The sequence below is a fragment of the Pteropus vampyrus genome, unplaced genomic scaffold (assembly GCF_000151845.1).
Source record: "Pteropus vampyrus isolate Shadow unplaced genomic scaffold, Pvam_2.0 Scaffold513, whole genome shotgun sequence".
Lineage (NCBI taxonomy): Eukaryota > Metazoa > Chordata > Mammalia > Chiroptera > Pteropodidae > Pteropus > Pteropus vampyrus.
Window position 1 is genome coordinate 290136 of NW_011889294.1, and position 19100 is coordinate 309235.

General features: G+C 46.8%; 1 protein-coding gene across 2 annotated transcripts in view; it reads right to left on the reverse strand.

Moving 5' to 3' along the window:
- Positions 1 to 19100, reverse strand: part of FBXO18 (F-box protein, helicase, 18) — a 41529-nt gene that overhangs the window by 19524 nt on the left and 2905 nt on the right. For both annotated transcript variants that reach the window (XM_023524965.1, XM_023524964.1), the window contains exons 2-9: positions 11797 to 11952; positions 9265 to 9866; positions 6325 to 6455; positions 6081 to 6216; positions 4584 to 4774; positions 2426 to 2518; positions 1961 to 2055; positions 52 to 220 (exon numbers count right to left, since the gene is read on the reverse strand). In XM_023524965.1, coding sequence (XP_023380733.1) covers positions 52 to 220; positions 1961 to 2055; positions 2426 to 2518; positions 4584 to 4774; positions 6081 to 6216; positions 6325 to 6455; positions 9265 to 9866; positions 11797 to 11952 — 1573 coding nt within the window. The remainder of the gene's footprint in view (positions 1 to 51; positions 221 to 1960; positions 2056 to 2425; positions 2519 to 4583; positions 4775 to 6080; positions 6217 to 6324; positions 6456 to 9264; positions 9867 to 11796; positions 11953 to 19100) is intronic.

A 19100-nucleotide genomic window follows, 5' to 3' on the forward strand; every position in this document is an offset into this window, starting at 1 on the left:
AAAAAAAACAGTAACCAGACATAACAACGACGGTGGCAACGCAATGCTCACTTCCGCCCGACGTGTCCATAGGCCATGGAATGAAAGGTTTTGCAGATGACATTGCTGGGGAAGACTAGCTCGGCCTGCTTTGCGATGCTCTTATTGAATGTCACATACAGAAACCTGCTCCCAGACCACTTCTCAGCGTACTTGACCAGGGTAGAGGTCTTCCCGGTGCCTGGGGAAGCCAAGAGGAAAGGAGGTGACCCTCTGACCAGGAAAAACTGTTCCAAAGGATGCTCTAATCGGGTCTTACCCACGCTTAGCTCGCCTCTTGCTTGAGACCAGACGGTGACAAGTTTTTTTTGATACTGACAAAAACTAACAGTGGTGTAGTGAAAAGAGCAGCAGATTCCAGGCCAGATTAACCTGCGCTGGGATCAGGCTCTGCTGGGGTCTAGCCAAGTAGCAAAGGGCAAGCCACTTGACCTTGACGGATTCCAGTTTGTTCCTGGGCCATGAGTGGTTGTAACACTGACCTTGTAGAGTCTTGCAGGATCAAGACAATCGTCAAGGGACCCAGAAGAACTCATAAAGTGGTAGCTACTTCTGGCCTAGGAGCCATGGATGTTTGGCGGCAAGAGCTCGCAAATGAGATTCTCTCCCAACTCTCCTGTCTGCCCTACAGCTCCGCCACTCACTATGGCGTTCGGCTAGTCCACTGTCTGTCGTTTAGCAAACACTTCCTGAGCACCTGCCACGCACTCGGCTGCATGCTACGCACTGGGAGTATGAGTATGTTAAAAGACACGAAGCTAGACTCCTACATTAGAATCTAGTTGGAAATAAAATACCAACGCAGCTAAAACAATTAGAACACAATGAGTATAATGGTAACACAGGAGAGTGAAATAACATGGATCTGGAAACAAAAAAAATCTCACCTGTCAAAGAAGGAAAATCGTTCCCCTTGCCCACCCTTACGGAGCTGTTTTCAAGATCAGTGACACGGTGCGGAAGTTCTTATACAACGTGTATGTTGGCTGTTCTTACTACATCATCGGGCACCAAGTAGCTAACGTGGATGCTTGGTTACAGGTAAGAGTTCAGAGATCATACAGGACTCAAATGACTAAAGAAGCCCCAAGAAGAAACAGAAATGATGGGCGTCAACAGAGCGGGGCAAAGAAAGAGACGGAGGGGGAGGAACGGCAGAAGGAGGCGGGAGGGAGAAAGGCATGTTTTTGGAGAGAAACGGATCCAGCTTTGCATTCTACCTCCATCTCTGATTTGCTTATTAAACCTGGGACGAGTCATTTAAATTTCGCTGAGCTTCAAATCTTTATCTATAAAATAGAGATAATCAACCGACCTTACAGAATCTTGTCAGGATTGGCACATGGCAGGATTTAAGAAATGGTTGTTGTTTTTAGTTGACTAATTAGGCAGAAAAGAAGTGGGAAGAAATTCCAGGCATAGAAAATGGTATGAGCAAAGGTTCAGAAAAAAATAATAAACAAGTGCCTTAGGAGATTGTGAGGATAACTAGCTGACTGAGGCAGGAGACTAGTAGCCAGTATACTGAGGAACAGAGGTTAGACCCAAATGGGTGAAGGGCCTCCCAGACCTCACCCGGCAGAAATGTGAGCAGGAGACTAGCGTGACCTGCCAGGCCATAAGCCATCAGGGCCTGAGCATGTGTGAAGGTAAACGAGGCTGGGTGGGTCCCGTGGTATCTACCCCACGAACTAATTCCTAAGAGCTACTGGTGTGTTCCACCAGGAACTCCAGCATGCATGCCCCCTGGAGTGGTAAGAAAATGCAAGTAATACTTGGCAACTGCTTCTCAGTCCATTGCACTGTAGTAGTTTGGTAACGGATCACGGTAAAAATACCTTAGCAGGTAGCAGGGGAAGGGGATGTAGTGATAAGGGGTATGAACCCGACTCTGTTCCGGTGCTGGCGAGCCCCCCCTTACCTGCAAATGCCATGATTTTTACCACCTGGAGAGGTTCCATCTTATGGCTCAGAATCAGCTGTTGTTCATGTGTAAGCTGGATGGCTGTTTTCTTGCTATAATCGTTACAGGAAAAAAATTAGAAAAATACAAAAGAATTGAAAAGACCAGGTGACAGACCATCAAAAACCAAACAGACAAACCAGAGGAATGAAATTTAACCAAAAAGAGGGGCCTCCCTTTGGGGTAATAAAAATGTTCTGAAACTAAATTATAATAATGGTTGCACGCTCAGTAAATTTACTAAAAATCAATGAATTATACAATTAAAAAGGCTGAATTTTATGTAACGCAAATTATACCTCACTGAAGTTGTTAAAACAAAACACGTCTCTTCCTTAAGAATGAGAAACAGTCAAGAATGGAAGACACACACACATGCACACGTGCACACACACACGTACGCACACTCATCCACACACGTACCCAGGCCAGACCGTCGGCTCCTCTCTCACCCCAGTGGCCTGAGTACATGAATTCTCCTGAAGATACAGGCAGTAGAAAATGTTGTAGTGAATCCTAACGAGGAAAAAGTAGATGGAGAGATTTTCGAATTAAGTCACAATCGGTACCTCATTTTTCCTTAGATGTATTTAGACTCCTTAGCATTTCTAAAAAGAAAACACCTACCACCATTTTATGAAAAACGGGAAGAAAAGAATTCAGAGCTGACCAAAGCCCTCTGGGAGAGATGCCTGTCTCCAGTGTGTGAAGAGCAAAAGGAGGGAGCCCAGGTCATGCTCTCTGGGGAACGGGGACCTAGCTGTCACCTTACGAGACGAATAATCACAAAAGTGAATGTAGATGCTGCTCTTCGTTCAGCATTAACTTGGGGTCATTTTATCTTTCTGAGCCTCCGCTGCTCTGCTTCCCACCTATTGTGAGGTGATACTGGTTTAGAAGCATGAAGAACATTCTGTCTTTTAAGGTCCCAAAGGAAGGGTGCTATGTGGGTAACAAGATATGATTACCAAGGACGTGAAAACGAAACAGCCGCCAAGTCACCGAGAGGGGCTGAAGACGACACACAAATTCAACAGACGCCTGGACATGGCCGAACAGCCCATCGCAAGCCACTCCAGGCCACTCCGTGTGCGCACTGAAGCCAAACTCATCTCCCCCAACGCCAATCGCCCACTGTTTCGTGCCCTGGCCCATCCGCAGAGTGAGAAGAGGTGAGCTCCAAGCGTCGATCTTTCTGATGCAACAAATACCCTTAATAACATAACACTCCTATCTCCAGTCACACTGTCTCCCAGGTAAAGCAGGAAAAAATATACAAACACGACAACGCGCAGCGTAGCACACCTCCCACTTCCCGTCTATGTCCGTGTCAACATGCAGACAACTTGCAGGCTCACACCTGCACGGAGGACTTCACTCGGCATCTGCGTATCTGTCTTTTCTGAATGTCATAAAGCTCCTTGCCCTGAGCCTCCCCGCCACGGAGTGGGATACCATGGACACAACAAATAGTGAATCAAAACATATCTCGGAGACACAGCAAATACTTGCACGTTTCTGGAGAAGAAATGCTCACCAGAGATGACGGGCCACAGTTCACCTGCTGCCTCCAGCCATGCTCCTCCTGGGGCTCACTCATCCCAGGGAAGGAAATGCTCCGGGGCCTGCCTCCCCAGGGCTGCCGCATCACCCCGCTGCCCATCCCCGGTCGGGGGCCGGGGCCTCCAGCCCACTGCCCTTCACAGCCTGGATTTCATTCTGACTTCTTCCGGTCACTGAGGCCCTCTCATCATCGGATGCTGGCCTCTCTCTCCGTCACTACGTCCTTGCCACTAGACACCTTCCGTTCCGTGCACGTACGAAACTCATTGCCATCCTTGGGCCCTTAAATGAGGTACTCCTGCTAAAATGCTCTCCCCACAAACCTTAAAACAGCCAGCTCCCCAGCGTCAGCATCACCGCCTCGGCCCCACCTCAGATCGTCAGGCATTAGATTCTCAGCGGAGCATGAGCCCTGGTGCCACCGAGGTTGGGGACCGCGGGTTCAACGCATCTGCTCACATAGTACCCGCTGCCCTGCACTCGCGCACGCAGCCCACGTGGACAGAAGTGTCGCCCGTCTCCTTCACAGTGGTGCCGCGAGTGCCTGGAAACTGCCCTGACGCGTGACAGGTGCCCAGAACGTGCCGAATGCACACGTCCTCCCCAAAGCGGCCTGTGCGTGTCTGCGGCCGAGTGAAAGCACGCGGTCACCGCGAACGAGCAACCCACGTGCTACAGCCCTTGTCACACTAAGATGACAGACAGACAAGAACCACGATTCTTACAGCTTAACCCAAAAAGGTGAGAGACAGAGGAACCAGACCTTAATGTTTTCCTGGAAAACGCAGCCGCGTATGGATAAAGAAATCCTTCAGCGAGGGGACTTCCTCGGGCTCCCACGGCCTCGAGGGAAGGGCCTCGGTGGTTAACGTGACAGCTGCGGAGCGCGTTCTATTTGCAGAGCGGAGTTTCACAGCTCGCCCGGTGTTGACGCAGGCGGGCGGCAGGGCTGGGCCCTGTCGCGGGCCCGGGACGCTCCACCCGACCAGTGTCTCTGCTCTCCCTCCCGCCACTTTACCGGTTGCTGATGTTGATGCCCTTCTCCCGCATGGCGTAGAGAAGCACGGCGATGCAGTACAGGGTCTCCGTGGCGTCCGGCACGGTCACAGTGGAGCTAGGTCTGCGGAGGCAGAAGAGTAGCTGCTGGATGTCACTCACGCTGCTGGACAGGAGGACAATGGCTGCTACCAAAGCCCACACGTTGACGCCCTGGAGGGAGAAAAGACCCCAAAACACAGGGCACAGTTAAGAAAAATCACATCAGACAACCCGTGAAGAAACTGTGAGTCAGGCGCCACCTGCAGGTGGTCTGAACTGAGTGCGAACTGTCCAAGTGACATTTGGGAAACGGGAACCTTTTCTTTTGCCCTGGATCCCTCCCTTCTAATCACTTCTGGACTTGCGTTCTTAGCTTTCCTTAATTCAACAACATTTATAAAGCACTTAATACAGAGCGCTGCATGAAGATGGTCCTCTCACAGCCCGCCCTCCTCTCCAGGCCAGGTGAGAGCGCCCGGGGCCGCAGATGCTCAGCGGTCACAATAGGATCCCTATTAAATGGGAGACTGCCCACCAGGGAGGCACAAAAGACGGGACACAAAGAAGGTAGCAGCCTTTGGTGGCGGAGGGGAGGCTGGTCAAGAGTGGCGATTCTCTGGCATTAAGATGCGAATTTACTGCTTGCTTTATTATTATTTAATAATTACTAAACATTAAGTTAAATATGAAATAAGTTATCGAAAATTTATTATTACGAACACGGTAGGCGCCACTTAGCAACGTGTAAGATGTTCACTGACATGGAAACAGTGACGTACACACAGCCGTATCAGTCTTCATTCTACTACAAGTCTCTCCATTAAAAAACGCATTCCCCCCCCCAAAAAAAGCACTACCGGAAAGGGAAGGTCCATGCACCTCTCACTGCAACCATCCTGTGAAAGAAAACTCACTCCGCCATCATTGACAATCACTTCACCAAAGATGGAAAGTGATTCGCCCTCTACGGGCTGCAGAACACAGGCTGAGGTTGCACGAGGCTTCCACAATAAAATCCAAAAGTCCCCGATCTGAATGAGGGGCTGCAGGTCAGGAGACAGGACGGCTTCTCGCTTCGCATTAAGCACTGAGCCTCTGCACAGGACCCGCCGGCTCTCTGGCCTCACGCACTCTGTGCTGTTGCCAAGGGCACGGGCTGCCTCGCGAAGAAGTCCTCATGAACCGCAGTGTTCAGAGGGGAGAGGGGGCCCCCTGCTGTTGAAGATTCCTCAGCGGAACGGGAAACGGACTCCATGCTTTCTAAGATCCCTCTGAATTTAGGAATCTAAACCAATATGGCCCTCTACGTCTCTAATGGGACGAATGACAAGATTTGGCTTTAAAACAGAGATTAAACAAAGATTTCAAAAATAAATCTAAAACAACCTTCGACTGCACTTAAAGCACCAAACGCACTTTCTTCCCATGAGAAAAGGTGTCGCCTGACCCAGGAAGTCCCCACGGCCTCTTCACGTACCGCGGCAGCCACGTAGAGGTCAGGCAGGTGCTGCCGCACGCAGGCCTCTGCCTCAGGAAGGAGGAGGTGATCCCTCAGGCTCCACAGTGCCTGCCCAGGGTCCACGCTCGGGGAGCATTTGGTGGTGGCTACGTAGCTGGAAGACATGCAGGGCAGCGTCCGTGAGGAAGACAATCGATCGCACGTGGTCACGCACCAGAGAGGACAGGGAGACCATCTCCCTGGCGGGAGAGAAGCGACTCACCGGATGAGGTTCAGCACGCACAGGTCGGAGTCCTTCTCTATGCCGTAGCTCAGCAGGATGCCATCCACCTTGCTGACAGCCTGCTCCTCATTCATCAGGTACTGATGATACAGCTTCTTCCAAGGGATGAACTACACGGTTCAAAAAACCCGAAATAACACGTGGGCAGTGGCTACTAGAGAGCACATTAGGTCACAAACATACAGATAACCTTCTGCCAACTTAAGCAATTATAGCTCACAACGCAAAAGCTGGGTGAATGAGGTGGACACGTTACACAAATGTGGGTTAGACACCAGAACTGGGTCTTGGTTTTGACACTAGCTTATTATAGAATCTGGGGAAAGCCAGTGCTTCATTTCTCTGTGTGAAACATCAGGGCACCATGGCTGAGTTCCTATGAGGATTAAAGAATATGAAAGGTGTGGCTGTACTAATATCGGACAAAATAGACTGTAAGTCAAAAATTATCAGAGGCAAAGAAGGAGATTACATAATTAGAAAGGGGTCAATTCGCCAAGAAGATATAACAATTATAAATATTTATGTACCGATAACAGAATTCCTAAATCTAGGAAGCAAACACTGGCAGAATAGAAGGGAGCAACGGATGACAGTATAGGAGACTTCACGACTCCACGTTCAAGAAAGGAGAGAACGACTAGAAACAAAGCACTTGACCGACACTAGGTCAACTGAACCTAACAGATACATACGGAACACTCCGCCCAACAACCGCAGAGTATACAGTCTTCTCAAGTGCACGTGGAACACTTTCCGAAATAGAGCACGTGCTAGGCTATAAAACAGGTCTTAACAAAGTTTTAAAAAATTGAAATTATGGAAAGTAGCTTTTTCAATCCTTGTGGAATGAAACTAGAAATCAGTAGCAGAAAGAACACTAGAAAACCCGCAAGCACATGGAAATTCAACAACACACTCTTCAAACAATCAATGGGTCAAAAAAGAAGTCACAAAGAAATTAGAAAAGACCTTAAGACATGTGAAAACAAAAACACAGCACAACAAAACATGGAATACAGTGAAAGTGTTTCTGAGAGAGAAGTGCAGAGCTATAAATGCTTCCATCAAAAAAGATCACATATCCACAACCCAACTTTACACCTAAAGGAACGAGAAAAAGAGGAACAAACTAACCCAGAGCCAGCAGAAAGAAGAACGTAACAGACTAGAGCAGAGATAAATAAAAGACACTAGAAGAAATTATTAAAATCAGTGAAACCAAGAGGTTTTTTTTTAAGATCAACAAAATTTATAATCCTTAGCCATATTAAGAAAAAAAGATTTCAATAACAAATGAGAAATGAAAGAAGGGATGTTACAATTGACGTCACAGAAATAAAAAGGATTTTAAGAGCATGTGAACAAGTGTGCATCAACAAACTGGATAACCCAGAAGAAATGGATAAATTCCTAGAAACACAGAACCTACCAACAGTGAATCATGAAGAAATAAAAGATCTGAACAGACCAATGAGTACGAAGATTGAATTAGTCATCAAAAACTTCCCAACAAAACAAAACTCAGGACCAGATGGCTTCCCTGGAGAATTCTACTGAGCATTTAAAGAAGAATATCAATCCTCCTCAGATTCTTCAAAAAACTGAAGAGGAGGGAACACCCCCAAACTTATTCTATGAGGCCAACATAAACTTAGACCCAAGTCAGAAAAGAGACACCATAAGAAATGGAAAGAAAATGTGAGCGGTAATAGGTTACTGAAAATAAACACCTCGTGTCATTGCCAGTGAGGACAGAAGTAGCGTTATTCTAACATTTTGAGAGGTGAGTGTAAGCTGGACTATCTCCCCGCAAGTCTTCTCAAGCAGAACTGAGAAAGCTCTCAGCGACGACTATTCAGTCCACATCAGAGAGATCTCAATTTAGTGGGCAGAAATGCTACGACCCAAAACAGAGTTCACATCTAAAGGCAGAAAGACACTTCTCAGAAAGCGGGCAAAGAACGAAGTGAGAGTGATGTGAAATTTCTTCCGAAATCTTTTGCGCTTAGAAGAAAAATGTACTACGTCTTGATATATCTATCCATCTTGCACTCACTCCATCCCTGAGTTTTTAACCTTTAATGTAACTGAAGGGAGAGTTAATCTTTGCATCTCTGATTTACTCCCAGTGGCTGGTCTAAGGAATACCTAAGACAAGCAAAACATTTCCCGGGTCCTCAGGTCTACCTGAGGACCTGAAGCTGGGGTGGGAAGAAGTGTAATTAACATCAAAGGGAAGAAAAGGGAGCTGGGGCAGTGATATGGCCAGTGGCCACACGGGGAACTCTTTTCTGAGAGCATCGGCTGCCCACTGCATCGACCTCAAAAGGTACTCCGACACAGCGCTGCCAGGTGCAAAATACCGCGCGCGAGGCACGACGGAGAACGCAAAACATTTACGGAGCGACCAGCCTGCTGTCGATGAGCCGACGATTTAAAGAGGGAGGAAGGCCCTCTAAGCCACAATACAGAACATGATAAACTTGCAACAGAGGTGAAAATTCCTGCAAGCAGCATAAGGAAGAGAGAGGGAGTAATTTCAGGAAGATGAAATGGGAAGCAGAGTGAGACCCTGAAGAAGGAAGATGTCAACGGAGATCTGAGGGGCCCTTTGCGTGGGGGTGTGGGTGGGGTGGTAAGGCCCACACGGGGCAAGCGGGATGTAGTCTGGGGCGGAGATGCAGCAAGCCGTGTGCTGTGGGCAGGACACGGGCACGTGCTGAGAAGCGAGCAGCGAGGCTGGGGTGACAGGTGGGACAAAGGGAGGGCCTAATACGCCCCCAGGGAGCCTGGATGTTACTCTGGAGGCAGATGGAAACTGCCGTTTCCGAGGACACGTTGCAATCAGAAGTGTGCGTTGAAACCAATCCGTGTACTTTCAGAGACAATGCCACAGAACTACAGCGCCCTACGCACCAGGGGGTCGCGAATGATCTCCCGCCACAGGTGGCACACCAGGCTCAGGTTCCAGCAGAGGTCTTCCACGGGGAGGAAAGCAAAGATGTGCCTCAGGACTTCGCTGGGCAGGCTACAGATGTGGCTCTGGGGCTCCTGGCAGGGCAGGGTCCCGAGCAGCCCAAAGTAGGAGTCGGGGATGAGGTCGGGGCCCGCATCCTCCATCTCCTGGCTAGATTCTTCAGACTCTGCAGAGAGCCACGACAGAGAGTCCCCTGCTCCTTGCCTGGTGTCCCTGGGCTTTGCGTAGGACAGGGACGACCGGTGCCGTGGGGTTTTTTTACAAACCCCGGCCCACTGACTGGTCCCTGTCGCTTGGCTGCTCTCGCCCTCGAAGGACCAGGAACGCTTCCTTGCAGGCAGAGCAGAGCCCGGCGAAGCCCGTCTTGCTTCCCTATCGCCTTCCTGAGGCAGGGCACAGCCGCTTTCTGCAGCAAAGGTCATTTCGTCCTCGGAGTCCTTAGAGCTGTCTTGGCCCACAGAATTGCTCTTGGCCATGTCATTGGTGCATCGCTGCTGACCAGCTGGGAGGAGCTCAGTGCTGTATCTCTGACATCCTTGACCTGTGCAGAGAACCCAAACAGAACGAATGAAAAAGGGATCATGACCGCTGAACTATTGTTGGCCCAGACGAGACAAACTAAGTTTCAATTACCTATACCGACAGGGGAGAGAGACAAGGATATAGTGATTGGCCAAATGATTTTATAAAGAGCTTAATCCAAAAACACAGTCGTAGTTGGCTCTTCATATAGTCAGACACACATCTGGAAAGAGACAGAGACCAGTCTTCAGATGGTGTGAGGTCCATGTTACATTCTGTGACATAGGCACACCGAATACGTGAAGGGATGGACGAAAAGCAAACGACTGCTCATTCACACCTCCATGCCTCCTGGCTTGCTCTTACAATAAAAACATCTAAGTTTGCTTAAGTAGAAAGGAAAAGGCTTTAGATTATCAGGATTCAGTGAAACCCACTCTCACCATGTGACAGTTAAAAACTTTTCATTTTCTTTTCCTCCCGTGAAGCTTAATTTATTTCAAAAAGGAAGGAGTCAGAATTCTCTTCACATTATTAGAGTGGAACCTAATCTAGTCTACACATTTATTCAGCAGGCATTTACTAATAAGCACCTCTGATTCTGAGACAAAAATAAAGTAAAAACCAATATACGTACTCCCTGACCTCACAGACTTTACTGGAGCTTAGGGGAATCAAATGGTGATTTCGCATATCACCGCTGCATTTTAAACTCCTATAAATTATTGTAAAATGCCAATGACATATTTAAATGCCTTATCGACATACAACAAAACCCATGGTTCCTTCCTGAAATGACCGTAGCCAGAATTCTCACTTTGGAAAATGAGAGAAAAGAACAAAACTAGGGTTAGCTTTTAATAGAATTTAAAGACTTTAATACATACATTTTTTATGTTTGAAAAAGAAAAAAAACATAACTGTTCCTGGGCAGTTTGATGGAAACCCAGAGTTCTGCGGTCAACAGACCTGCGTCAAATTCTGATATTTTCTAATTGCAGAATAATCATAGCGGTGTCTCTGGAGAGACTACTACATGCCCCACTGAAAAACACATGTGCTGACAAAGTCCTTGTCAGTAAAAAACTCACAGCACAGAGAAGTTGACTCATATACATGAAATAAAATATAGTTTAAAACTGCCTCATAAATTGGTTATGGCAGTTCCAAAAAGTGATAAACACATATTACAATATTTAAAGAAAACTAGATAAGATGTGAGTTGGATTCTGAAATTAGATGCGTCAAAGGGAAACAAGGCAATCTGGATCATACTAACAGCTACTGACATAAGGGGCATGTAGATTGGTCACAAGAAAACCGAAATGCCACGAAAAAAACCTGCATGTAACAGATAACGAACATCGGGTGAGGGCAGGTTTGAGCTGGAGTCACAACAGTGACAGGGAGACACGGCACTGTAGGTTCTTCAGAGCGGCCTTGATTCGACAGGAAATGGTTCTCGAGAACATTAACATGATGATGTACATCCCAAATGATTTGAATAAAATCTGAAGGCAAGGAGAGGTATTTCTGCAGCAGCCCGGGTCCGAGGCCGCAGAGGGTGCAGTCTACCATGAAGCCGCTGGGTGAGGAAACGGTCTGGAGAAAAATGATCAGTGACAACTGGACAAAGAGGACGAATGCAGAGTAGGAGATCACAGCGGCTCCCGATGGGAATGGCGGTGACATCGGTCCGTGTTTTCTCCCACGTTATAATTAAGCAGGCTGACGGCATTCATTCGGTCATGTTTTCCTGGGGCTTGTACCGACCATTATAATAGCATGGAATTTTCATGGAAAACCCTCAGATAATGAAAAAAGTATCAAACTGTTGCAACAGGATTACAAAATCACAGCAGCAATACTTACAAATACTGGGAGACAGTCTAAGGCCACACACGCTACATACAGATTCGAAATGCAAGGTACTTTTTTGGAAGACATACCTCTAATCCCTCTTTTTGTTCTGGGTCTAGGGTAGAGACCGTGGTTTGGGTCTCTGTTTGTCCATCCTTGACTGAAGGGCTGGGTCGCGGCCAAGTGACTCCGAGCCAAATGCTGGCAGTCGATGGCTGTAAGATGCTTCCGTTTAAACTGTCTCACTGTTTTGTACCAATAGGCAAAAGAAACGGCACATTTGTTAGTTAGCACCAACTCTTCAAGCTAGCTGGCAAATTATACTTAATTTTCAGGAATGGACCACCCCAGCCAGCCCCTTCCTTTTTCCCTATATTTCACCAACTTCTAGTCGTTTCATAGTTTCTTAGCATTTCTTCCTTAGAATTTAAGAAGGACTCCTAAAATAAGATCCTAAAAAGACTTGCTTTATTATACTCTCTAGAAGCCCTGGTCATGAAATACTCATTCAATAAGAGGGATAAATCGAGGTCTGGCATCGTTTCTCTGACGTTAGCCAGGACATTTATGCTCCCATAATAACCACTAATATGTAAGAGTTTATATTTAAATATAAACTCATTCATCATCCCTTGTACCAGCTTCTCCAAGTTTCAGAAGCAGAACGCAGTGACTAATAATAAAACCACCGTAATTTCTAGAGAAGACCACATTGCACGCCTCTAAGTCCCCAGTGGATCTCAGTACTGGGCACAGGCTGGAAGCAAGGCTCCTAAGTAGAAGAGAATCGAATCCACTTTTAAGGATCTTTAGAGCAAATTTAGTATCCTCCCTTAGCAACATATTATAGCAACAAGTGTACCTAGAATTCCGTCTCAAGTGTTTAGATACCTACCCCATCTGTACTATCCCCCCAAATTCAGCTTTTTGGAAATATACAAGACAGAGGCTGACAGCAGATTTGTACAGAAGAGGTATTCAAACATACATAATGCAACTTTTTCTGTAAAAAGTATGTAAGAATGACTATATCCCAGCATTCTTCAGCCAACTAACTACAATAATGACGCCACTGTAAAAATACAGAGGCACTGACAACCACCACCGACTAGGAAGTCATGTCTTAATCACACGCCTAAGAGTCAAACCATGCTCCAAGGTAAGGACGTATTCTGCGTCCCCTGCATGGAGCACGCAGCACGGGTTCAGCAAATTCAGAAAGAGTGGAGGAGGAGACAGCAAGGTCACAGTGGTAAGGCTGGGGGGAACCCGAGCCCCGGACCACTAGGATCTGCTGTCACACCGCTTTCGTGAGGCACCTGGCAAGGGCAGACCACCTTAAAAGTGTCACCGCAGACGGACAAGAGAACATCAAAAATACTCAGAGACTGTTTTGGAAAAATAGGTAATCTGTATTACCTTTTATTTATGTATTCATTTTTGTAAGATATGTCTGAATCTTAAGCGCTTGTTAAAAGACTAAATGTTTGCAGAATTCTAACAGAGGCACGGGAGCAAAAGAAAGAGGTAAGGGGAGTGGGTGGAGGAACAGTGTTCTGCTTCCAGAATGCTGGGGTGTTCCAGTGTATTCTGGCACAAAGCCATCGGGGCACAGCTAAGGTTAACAGCTAGGGGCAGGGGCGCCTAGACTGGCCAGTCTGGCTTCTGGGTGCTAACACGGCTGGCTCCGCTGTCCATTTGGATGGTGTCACCTGCATCCCCTGGGCCATGACTGCTTCTCAGGGACGCAGAGCTAACACTTTCATTGTATTTACATAGCAAAAATTACTAGTTGGACCTCCGCTGGACAGATGTCAGGAAAACTAGACTGTGTTTCATCTGCCCCTCCCATCTCTGAGAGGTGAAGGGCTGCAAGTCACTGAACTGGACGCCAGGAGCCCCGTGTCCACCTCAGGAGTTAAACAAATGACTGAACTACAAGGCTGCGTGGGTATTCTGATATGGAGTCACAAGGCCTCCTCCTCTTGGGCGGTGCATTAATCACTAAAAGTCTGACTCCCTTATCATTAAAAACAGGGATTATAATAACCCGCCACACCAAATTCACAGAATGAGGTTCAAATGACATGGAAGTACTTTGTGACACCCACGCTGAAGCTGTCAGCTGAAATGTCAGAAGAATTACATGTCGACGACACCATTCTGAGTGTCTCCTAAAAGGTACATTAGGTTCCTTTTAATAGGATTGATATTCTTGCAAAATTATTTTTAAAACTATACTAAAAATCTAACCGCTCTTCTATTCTTATTAATATACTTTTAAACCAGCGGTTCAAAAATAACTTTATCCAAAGAAAGATGCTCGAATGCCCCCTCTGCCTGCCGAGTCCCCCTCCCCATGGCGCTGCTCCCGTACACGGGGACTGCACGCTGCACACCTCTGACAGAGCGCTGACTGTGAGCAGCTGCTCACGACTCTTCAAGGAGCGAAGCCAGCGCTCGGTGATGAACGTGCCCAGGATCAAGACGGAATCTCTTGTGGACTTTCCCAACTCTGTAAGGCCAAACTGCGTGCCCTCCATACGTTAAGTGGGTATCTGAACCCCTCCTGGAGACTCCGCCACAGCGACTGACAGAAATGTGTCCTATCCCTCAGGTGTTAGGACACAAAAAACACTGAGACTGTGACAATCGTTTCGTTGAACAGAATCACTGCACCCTCCTCCACACCGCATTTCCCGTGATGGCTTTCTTATAGCATGACGTCTCTCTGACCCCCACTCCCGTGGCTCCCCCTTCTAGAGGCCCCAGCTCAGACTGCTGCTTCCCAGTCTGTCTGACTTCAAAGTGGTGATTACCTGGAGTCTGGCCCTTTACCCATCGTCACCCCCTTCACCTTGATGCTGCTGTCCCATCCCAGCCCCACTCCCGCCCAGTCAGGCCCACTGATGAGACTAGGAGCAGTCTCCTCTGAAAGACAGTTACTACTAAACCTCTAGACCACAAGCCCCTAAAAGATGCACCACGTCTCATCATCTTATTCCTCACAGTACTTAGCACGTTACTTTGCAAATAACAGATACCCCGATACTTGTCGAACGAGCAGTAGGCGGCTGATTCCTCGATTCTGTGTTAATACTCCTGGCTTCACATTTTAATCCTTATTGCAAAACGATTTACAAAACAAGCCACGGAAAGGGAAACAGAGTGCTTTGGGTTGTGGCAAAGACTAGTTCCTCTTCTCCTTCACACACAGCTAGGATCCATCTCCCCGTCCTGCTTGCGGCAGGAAGTCACCTTGACCGAGCTCTAGCCCAGGGAATGTGAATAAAGGGGACTTGTGCCTCTTCCAGGCCTGGCCCATAGAAACCTCTCATGCCTACTCCTCCACTCTCTGCTCCGCTTCCAGGGAACGGGGAAGCAGATTCTCCAGAGCAGCCTTAGAAGATACTCGTTCAAAAAGGCAGTGCCTCCAGCAGCCTGGGTCTTTGGATTACGGCTTAAAAGAACCGTACCCCGCCCCGCCTCCCCACACGCACACACTGCAGCGACCTGGCCCCACCTCAGACTGTTATAGCATTAAGAAATGAGCTCTGGCTGTGAAGGCATTAAATATTTGCATCTCTCACTGCAGCCAAACTTACCCTAACCGTTCCAGGATCATTTGAAATTGATACCAAGTAGTTCCTTTCTTCCACTACCTTTAACTAGTCATTCTTACACCAAAACATCCTCTAAAATTTACAGCTTACAGGCTGCAATAGACAAGATGAAGATAATAGCTGCCTACAATTCCTGGAGGAAAAGACTAGTATTTAAAAAAAAAAAAAATTTAAGGTAACGCTAGTACAAGGCACCCGCTGGACAGACTGCCCACGAGAACCGCAGAGGGCAGTCTGCTAATCTAGACACCTTACTGAGTCGCCTAACCTCTGTCATCTGTCAGCTCCTCACAAGCCTCTCTCTTTCCTCTGAGGGACTCTGCGAAATCGACAAGGAGACACTTGCCCTCGGGCGTGTCTGCAGAGACAGGAGACGCACCGCAGCGCGATCATTATTACAAGGATTCGGCACTGCGCATGTCAAGCCGCCACCTGTGAGACCTAAGAGTACAGTTTAGACACAGTTAACAGCGGCATTCCCTCACTCCAGCATGGGAAGCACCTTGCCTGCTGCTATAAACCGCCCTGTACATCTCTGAGATACTTGTCACAACTATCTGTACGATGTGTTTAATAGTGTCGTATACAAATTATTATTACTGGAGTATATTTTACTATTGCGTGATTAACAATTGTTGAGGTGTGTACTGATGTGTCTTCCACCCCTGGACTAAAAACTCTATAGTCTGGCGGGAGGGAAGAGCAAGGAACTCACGGGGCCCCAGCACCCACTGAGCATGGCTCCATGAATAACTGTCGATTAAACAAACAACTGCTCAACCAAAGTGCTTCCCTCTAAAGAAGTTCAGGTTCTCTCCCTTGGCTTTGAAACCCTGTAAGATCTCAGGGCTCCTAACTGCTTCACAGCTTTTGAAGTTCTTTTTCATATTCTCGTTTGATCTTTGCGTGATCCTACGATCGTGCCGTGATTAAACTGGGGCTCAGAGAAGACTTGCTTGAAGTCACGACACAGCTTGCAGGTGACGGAACGTGGGTCTTCTGACTCCTCAAGCCCAGCGTTCTTTCTGCTGTAACATTCTTCCTTTTGTGTCCAGACGGATTTCAAGCAGCTTCTAAAAACCTCGGGTTTAATTTCTATGTCGCTTTTCAAAATCAGCATGAATCGTCAGTACCAAAGATTTAATAACAAACAAGTATTTGGAAAACATAATTATAAGGAAAATATCACTAAATACTGTAGACTCAAAACGTAGAGCAAAAACTTCAAAATATTTCGTTTTCGTTAGCTCTAAAAGAAACAAATGCAGCGCTGGCTCCTTCCTGAGGACTCGCTCTTCATGCAAAGCTAGGTCCTTCCCCAGAGCCACAGCCCACACCTCTATAAACCCAAAAGTCTAGTCTCCACGCTCAACTGTCATCGGTTTCCTCACATCCTGCAAACACCTGCTCCTCCCTGGGAGACACGTGCACTTCACACGGAGACTAGGATGGAGAGAGCTTCTTGCAAGGAAATGGAGGAATGGTGAGTGAAACACACACACACACACACACACACACACACACACACACACACACACACACACACAAAGATCATTATTTATAAACTAGAATATATTTTTATAGATTTGAAAGGCTTTTTCCACTGTCAATTCATTCCACGACCACTTTTAACTACTATGTCCAAGATTCACTATAAACGTCATGAGTGCTTCCTCTCTTGGTATGTCTGGTGTCGAATGCTATTTCAGACACTGAACATAAGTAAGACAGTCTGCCCATGAGGCAGCTACCGAAATGAACACAAATTACTGTACATAAGGCAATGTAAGTTCTACACAAATGCACACATGAAGAGCCATGACAGCAAAGAAGAGCAGTCGGAGTTAGGGAAACGGCTTCAGGAAGAGTTTGGCCTCAAAAGATGAGTAGGATTCAGTATGGCAAAATAAACATGTGCAAAAATACAGAGAAATAACATGGCGTAGGCGTGACAGAAAGCTGGGTTTCATTAGAACGAGAGGTTCACAGATGGGGGACAAAGCTGGAAAGGGAATTTGGAGGCACGGACTATAAACGTCCTCAAATACAATGCTAAGGAAATTGGAATTTATCAGCTAGGCAATTCAGACAATCATTCAGCTTTTAAGCAGGGTCGATGCGCACTCAAATGTACAGGGCAGGACAGTAACTCTGGAGGTGGCGTAGAAAGAAGATAGATAAACGTGAAGACTGTCAGAAAGACAAGGCAGAACGTCGCTTTACGTTCGAAGCGAAGCAAGAGTTGGTAAAGGCCTGAAAGCATCTGCGGGATAAATAGGTAGAGGAGAATGTGAAGATCAACAAGTCGATTCTGACGAGACTGGGAGGGAAAGAGAAAGAGCAGAGAGAAATGACATTTCCAGCTAGAACTTAAATGACAACGTCATTTTACCATGTTAAGGAGTCAAGGAGAAATAGCGTTTTCGCTTTAGTCACTTTTTCCTGGACTGAGAGGAGGATGCGAGTTTTCAGTTTTGAAAACAGTTGCTTGTTTTGTTTTAAAGTTACCTGTGAAATGCCAGGTAAAGCTCCTGGCGTGTAAATGACAGTTGGAGACATAGATTTGAGATGCTTTGTAAAATGCTTCCAAGTAGGTGATTCCACAGCCAGAAGGGCAAAGACAGAACCAAACTCCGTCTTCAAATAAAATCAGCCCAGGACGGATAGAAAGATATGATAAGCAGAGAAAAGATGATGGCGACAAATTTGAAATTAGACTTTTAAGTCCAATACCAATAGTTTGGTGTTCACACTCTCAGAGATCACAAAACATGTCAAATGATCATGACACCAACGACCACAGCTGAATATTACATAACCACAAAATACATTAGAGAACAGAAAGGAGACAGCCGAGTAGCAAATGACAATGCCAACGTGACCACATGTGAACTGAGACTGTGAAGGCCAGACCACAAACTCCAAAAGCCTGCGCAAATGACATGGGTAGCCCAACTGGGAAATCAGCAAGACCCAGAACAGCTAGCTCCAGCTATGCTCCAGAAAATTACAGGGGCCGTGGAGAGATTCACAGACACTATCATCTAGTTATCTAAAGGGGGCTACAGACTCAAATAAGTTTCTAAAGAGGACAGGTCAGGCAGAGTTGAATTTGACACCAAGTAAGTAACCAATCATTTGGATTTAAAATATTCTGTTGGATTGTGCATCCACGTGTTCCAGTTTTGTTTTAAAAAACAGGGAAACTGGAGGCATAAGGAGAGAGAAGGTGTGGTGATCTGTAATGGAGCGGGGCGGGGGGGGGGGGGGGGGCACTAGCAGCAAAAAGTGTGAAACTACCAGATGTCTTGACTTCCACCTGCAATGACTCCAACGGCAGCAGAACGAACGCTTGGCATGTTCTGAAACTTCCTGCCCTTCCAAGCACTTTATGGTTCCTTTTTTTTTTTTTTTTTTTTTTTTATTGAAGCAGCAAGATACACAACGGAACACTTTGGCAAGTTGACTCTGGACCTAGTTCTGCCTCCTTATAACTCAGCGTGTTAACCCAGTTCGATCTGCTCAATGGTAAAACGGGCTTGTTCTCATAGGCTTATACCAGAGGACTTTTTCCATTGTATCTTCCTTAATTTATTTTAGCACAGGCCAGGCTCTGGCAGACACTGACTAGTGCTACCATCCTTCCTTCCACAGGGTTTCATTACCTAGACTTCCGTGGCAAAATCACTAACTTCTTTAGGTTCAATAACCTCCCTCAATGATGCCTTAAGAGTTCCATGCGGGTTACATAATTAATGTGAAGTGCTTTG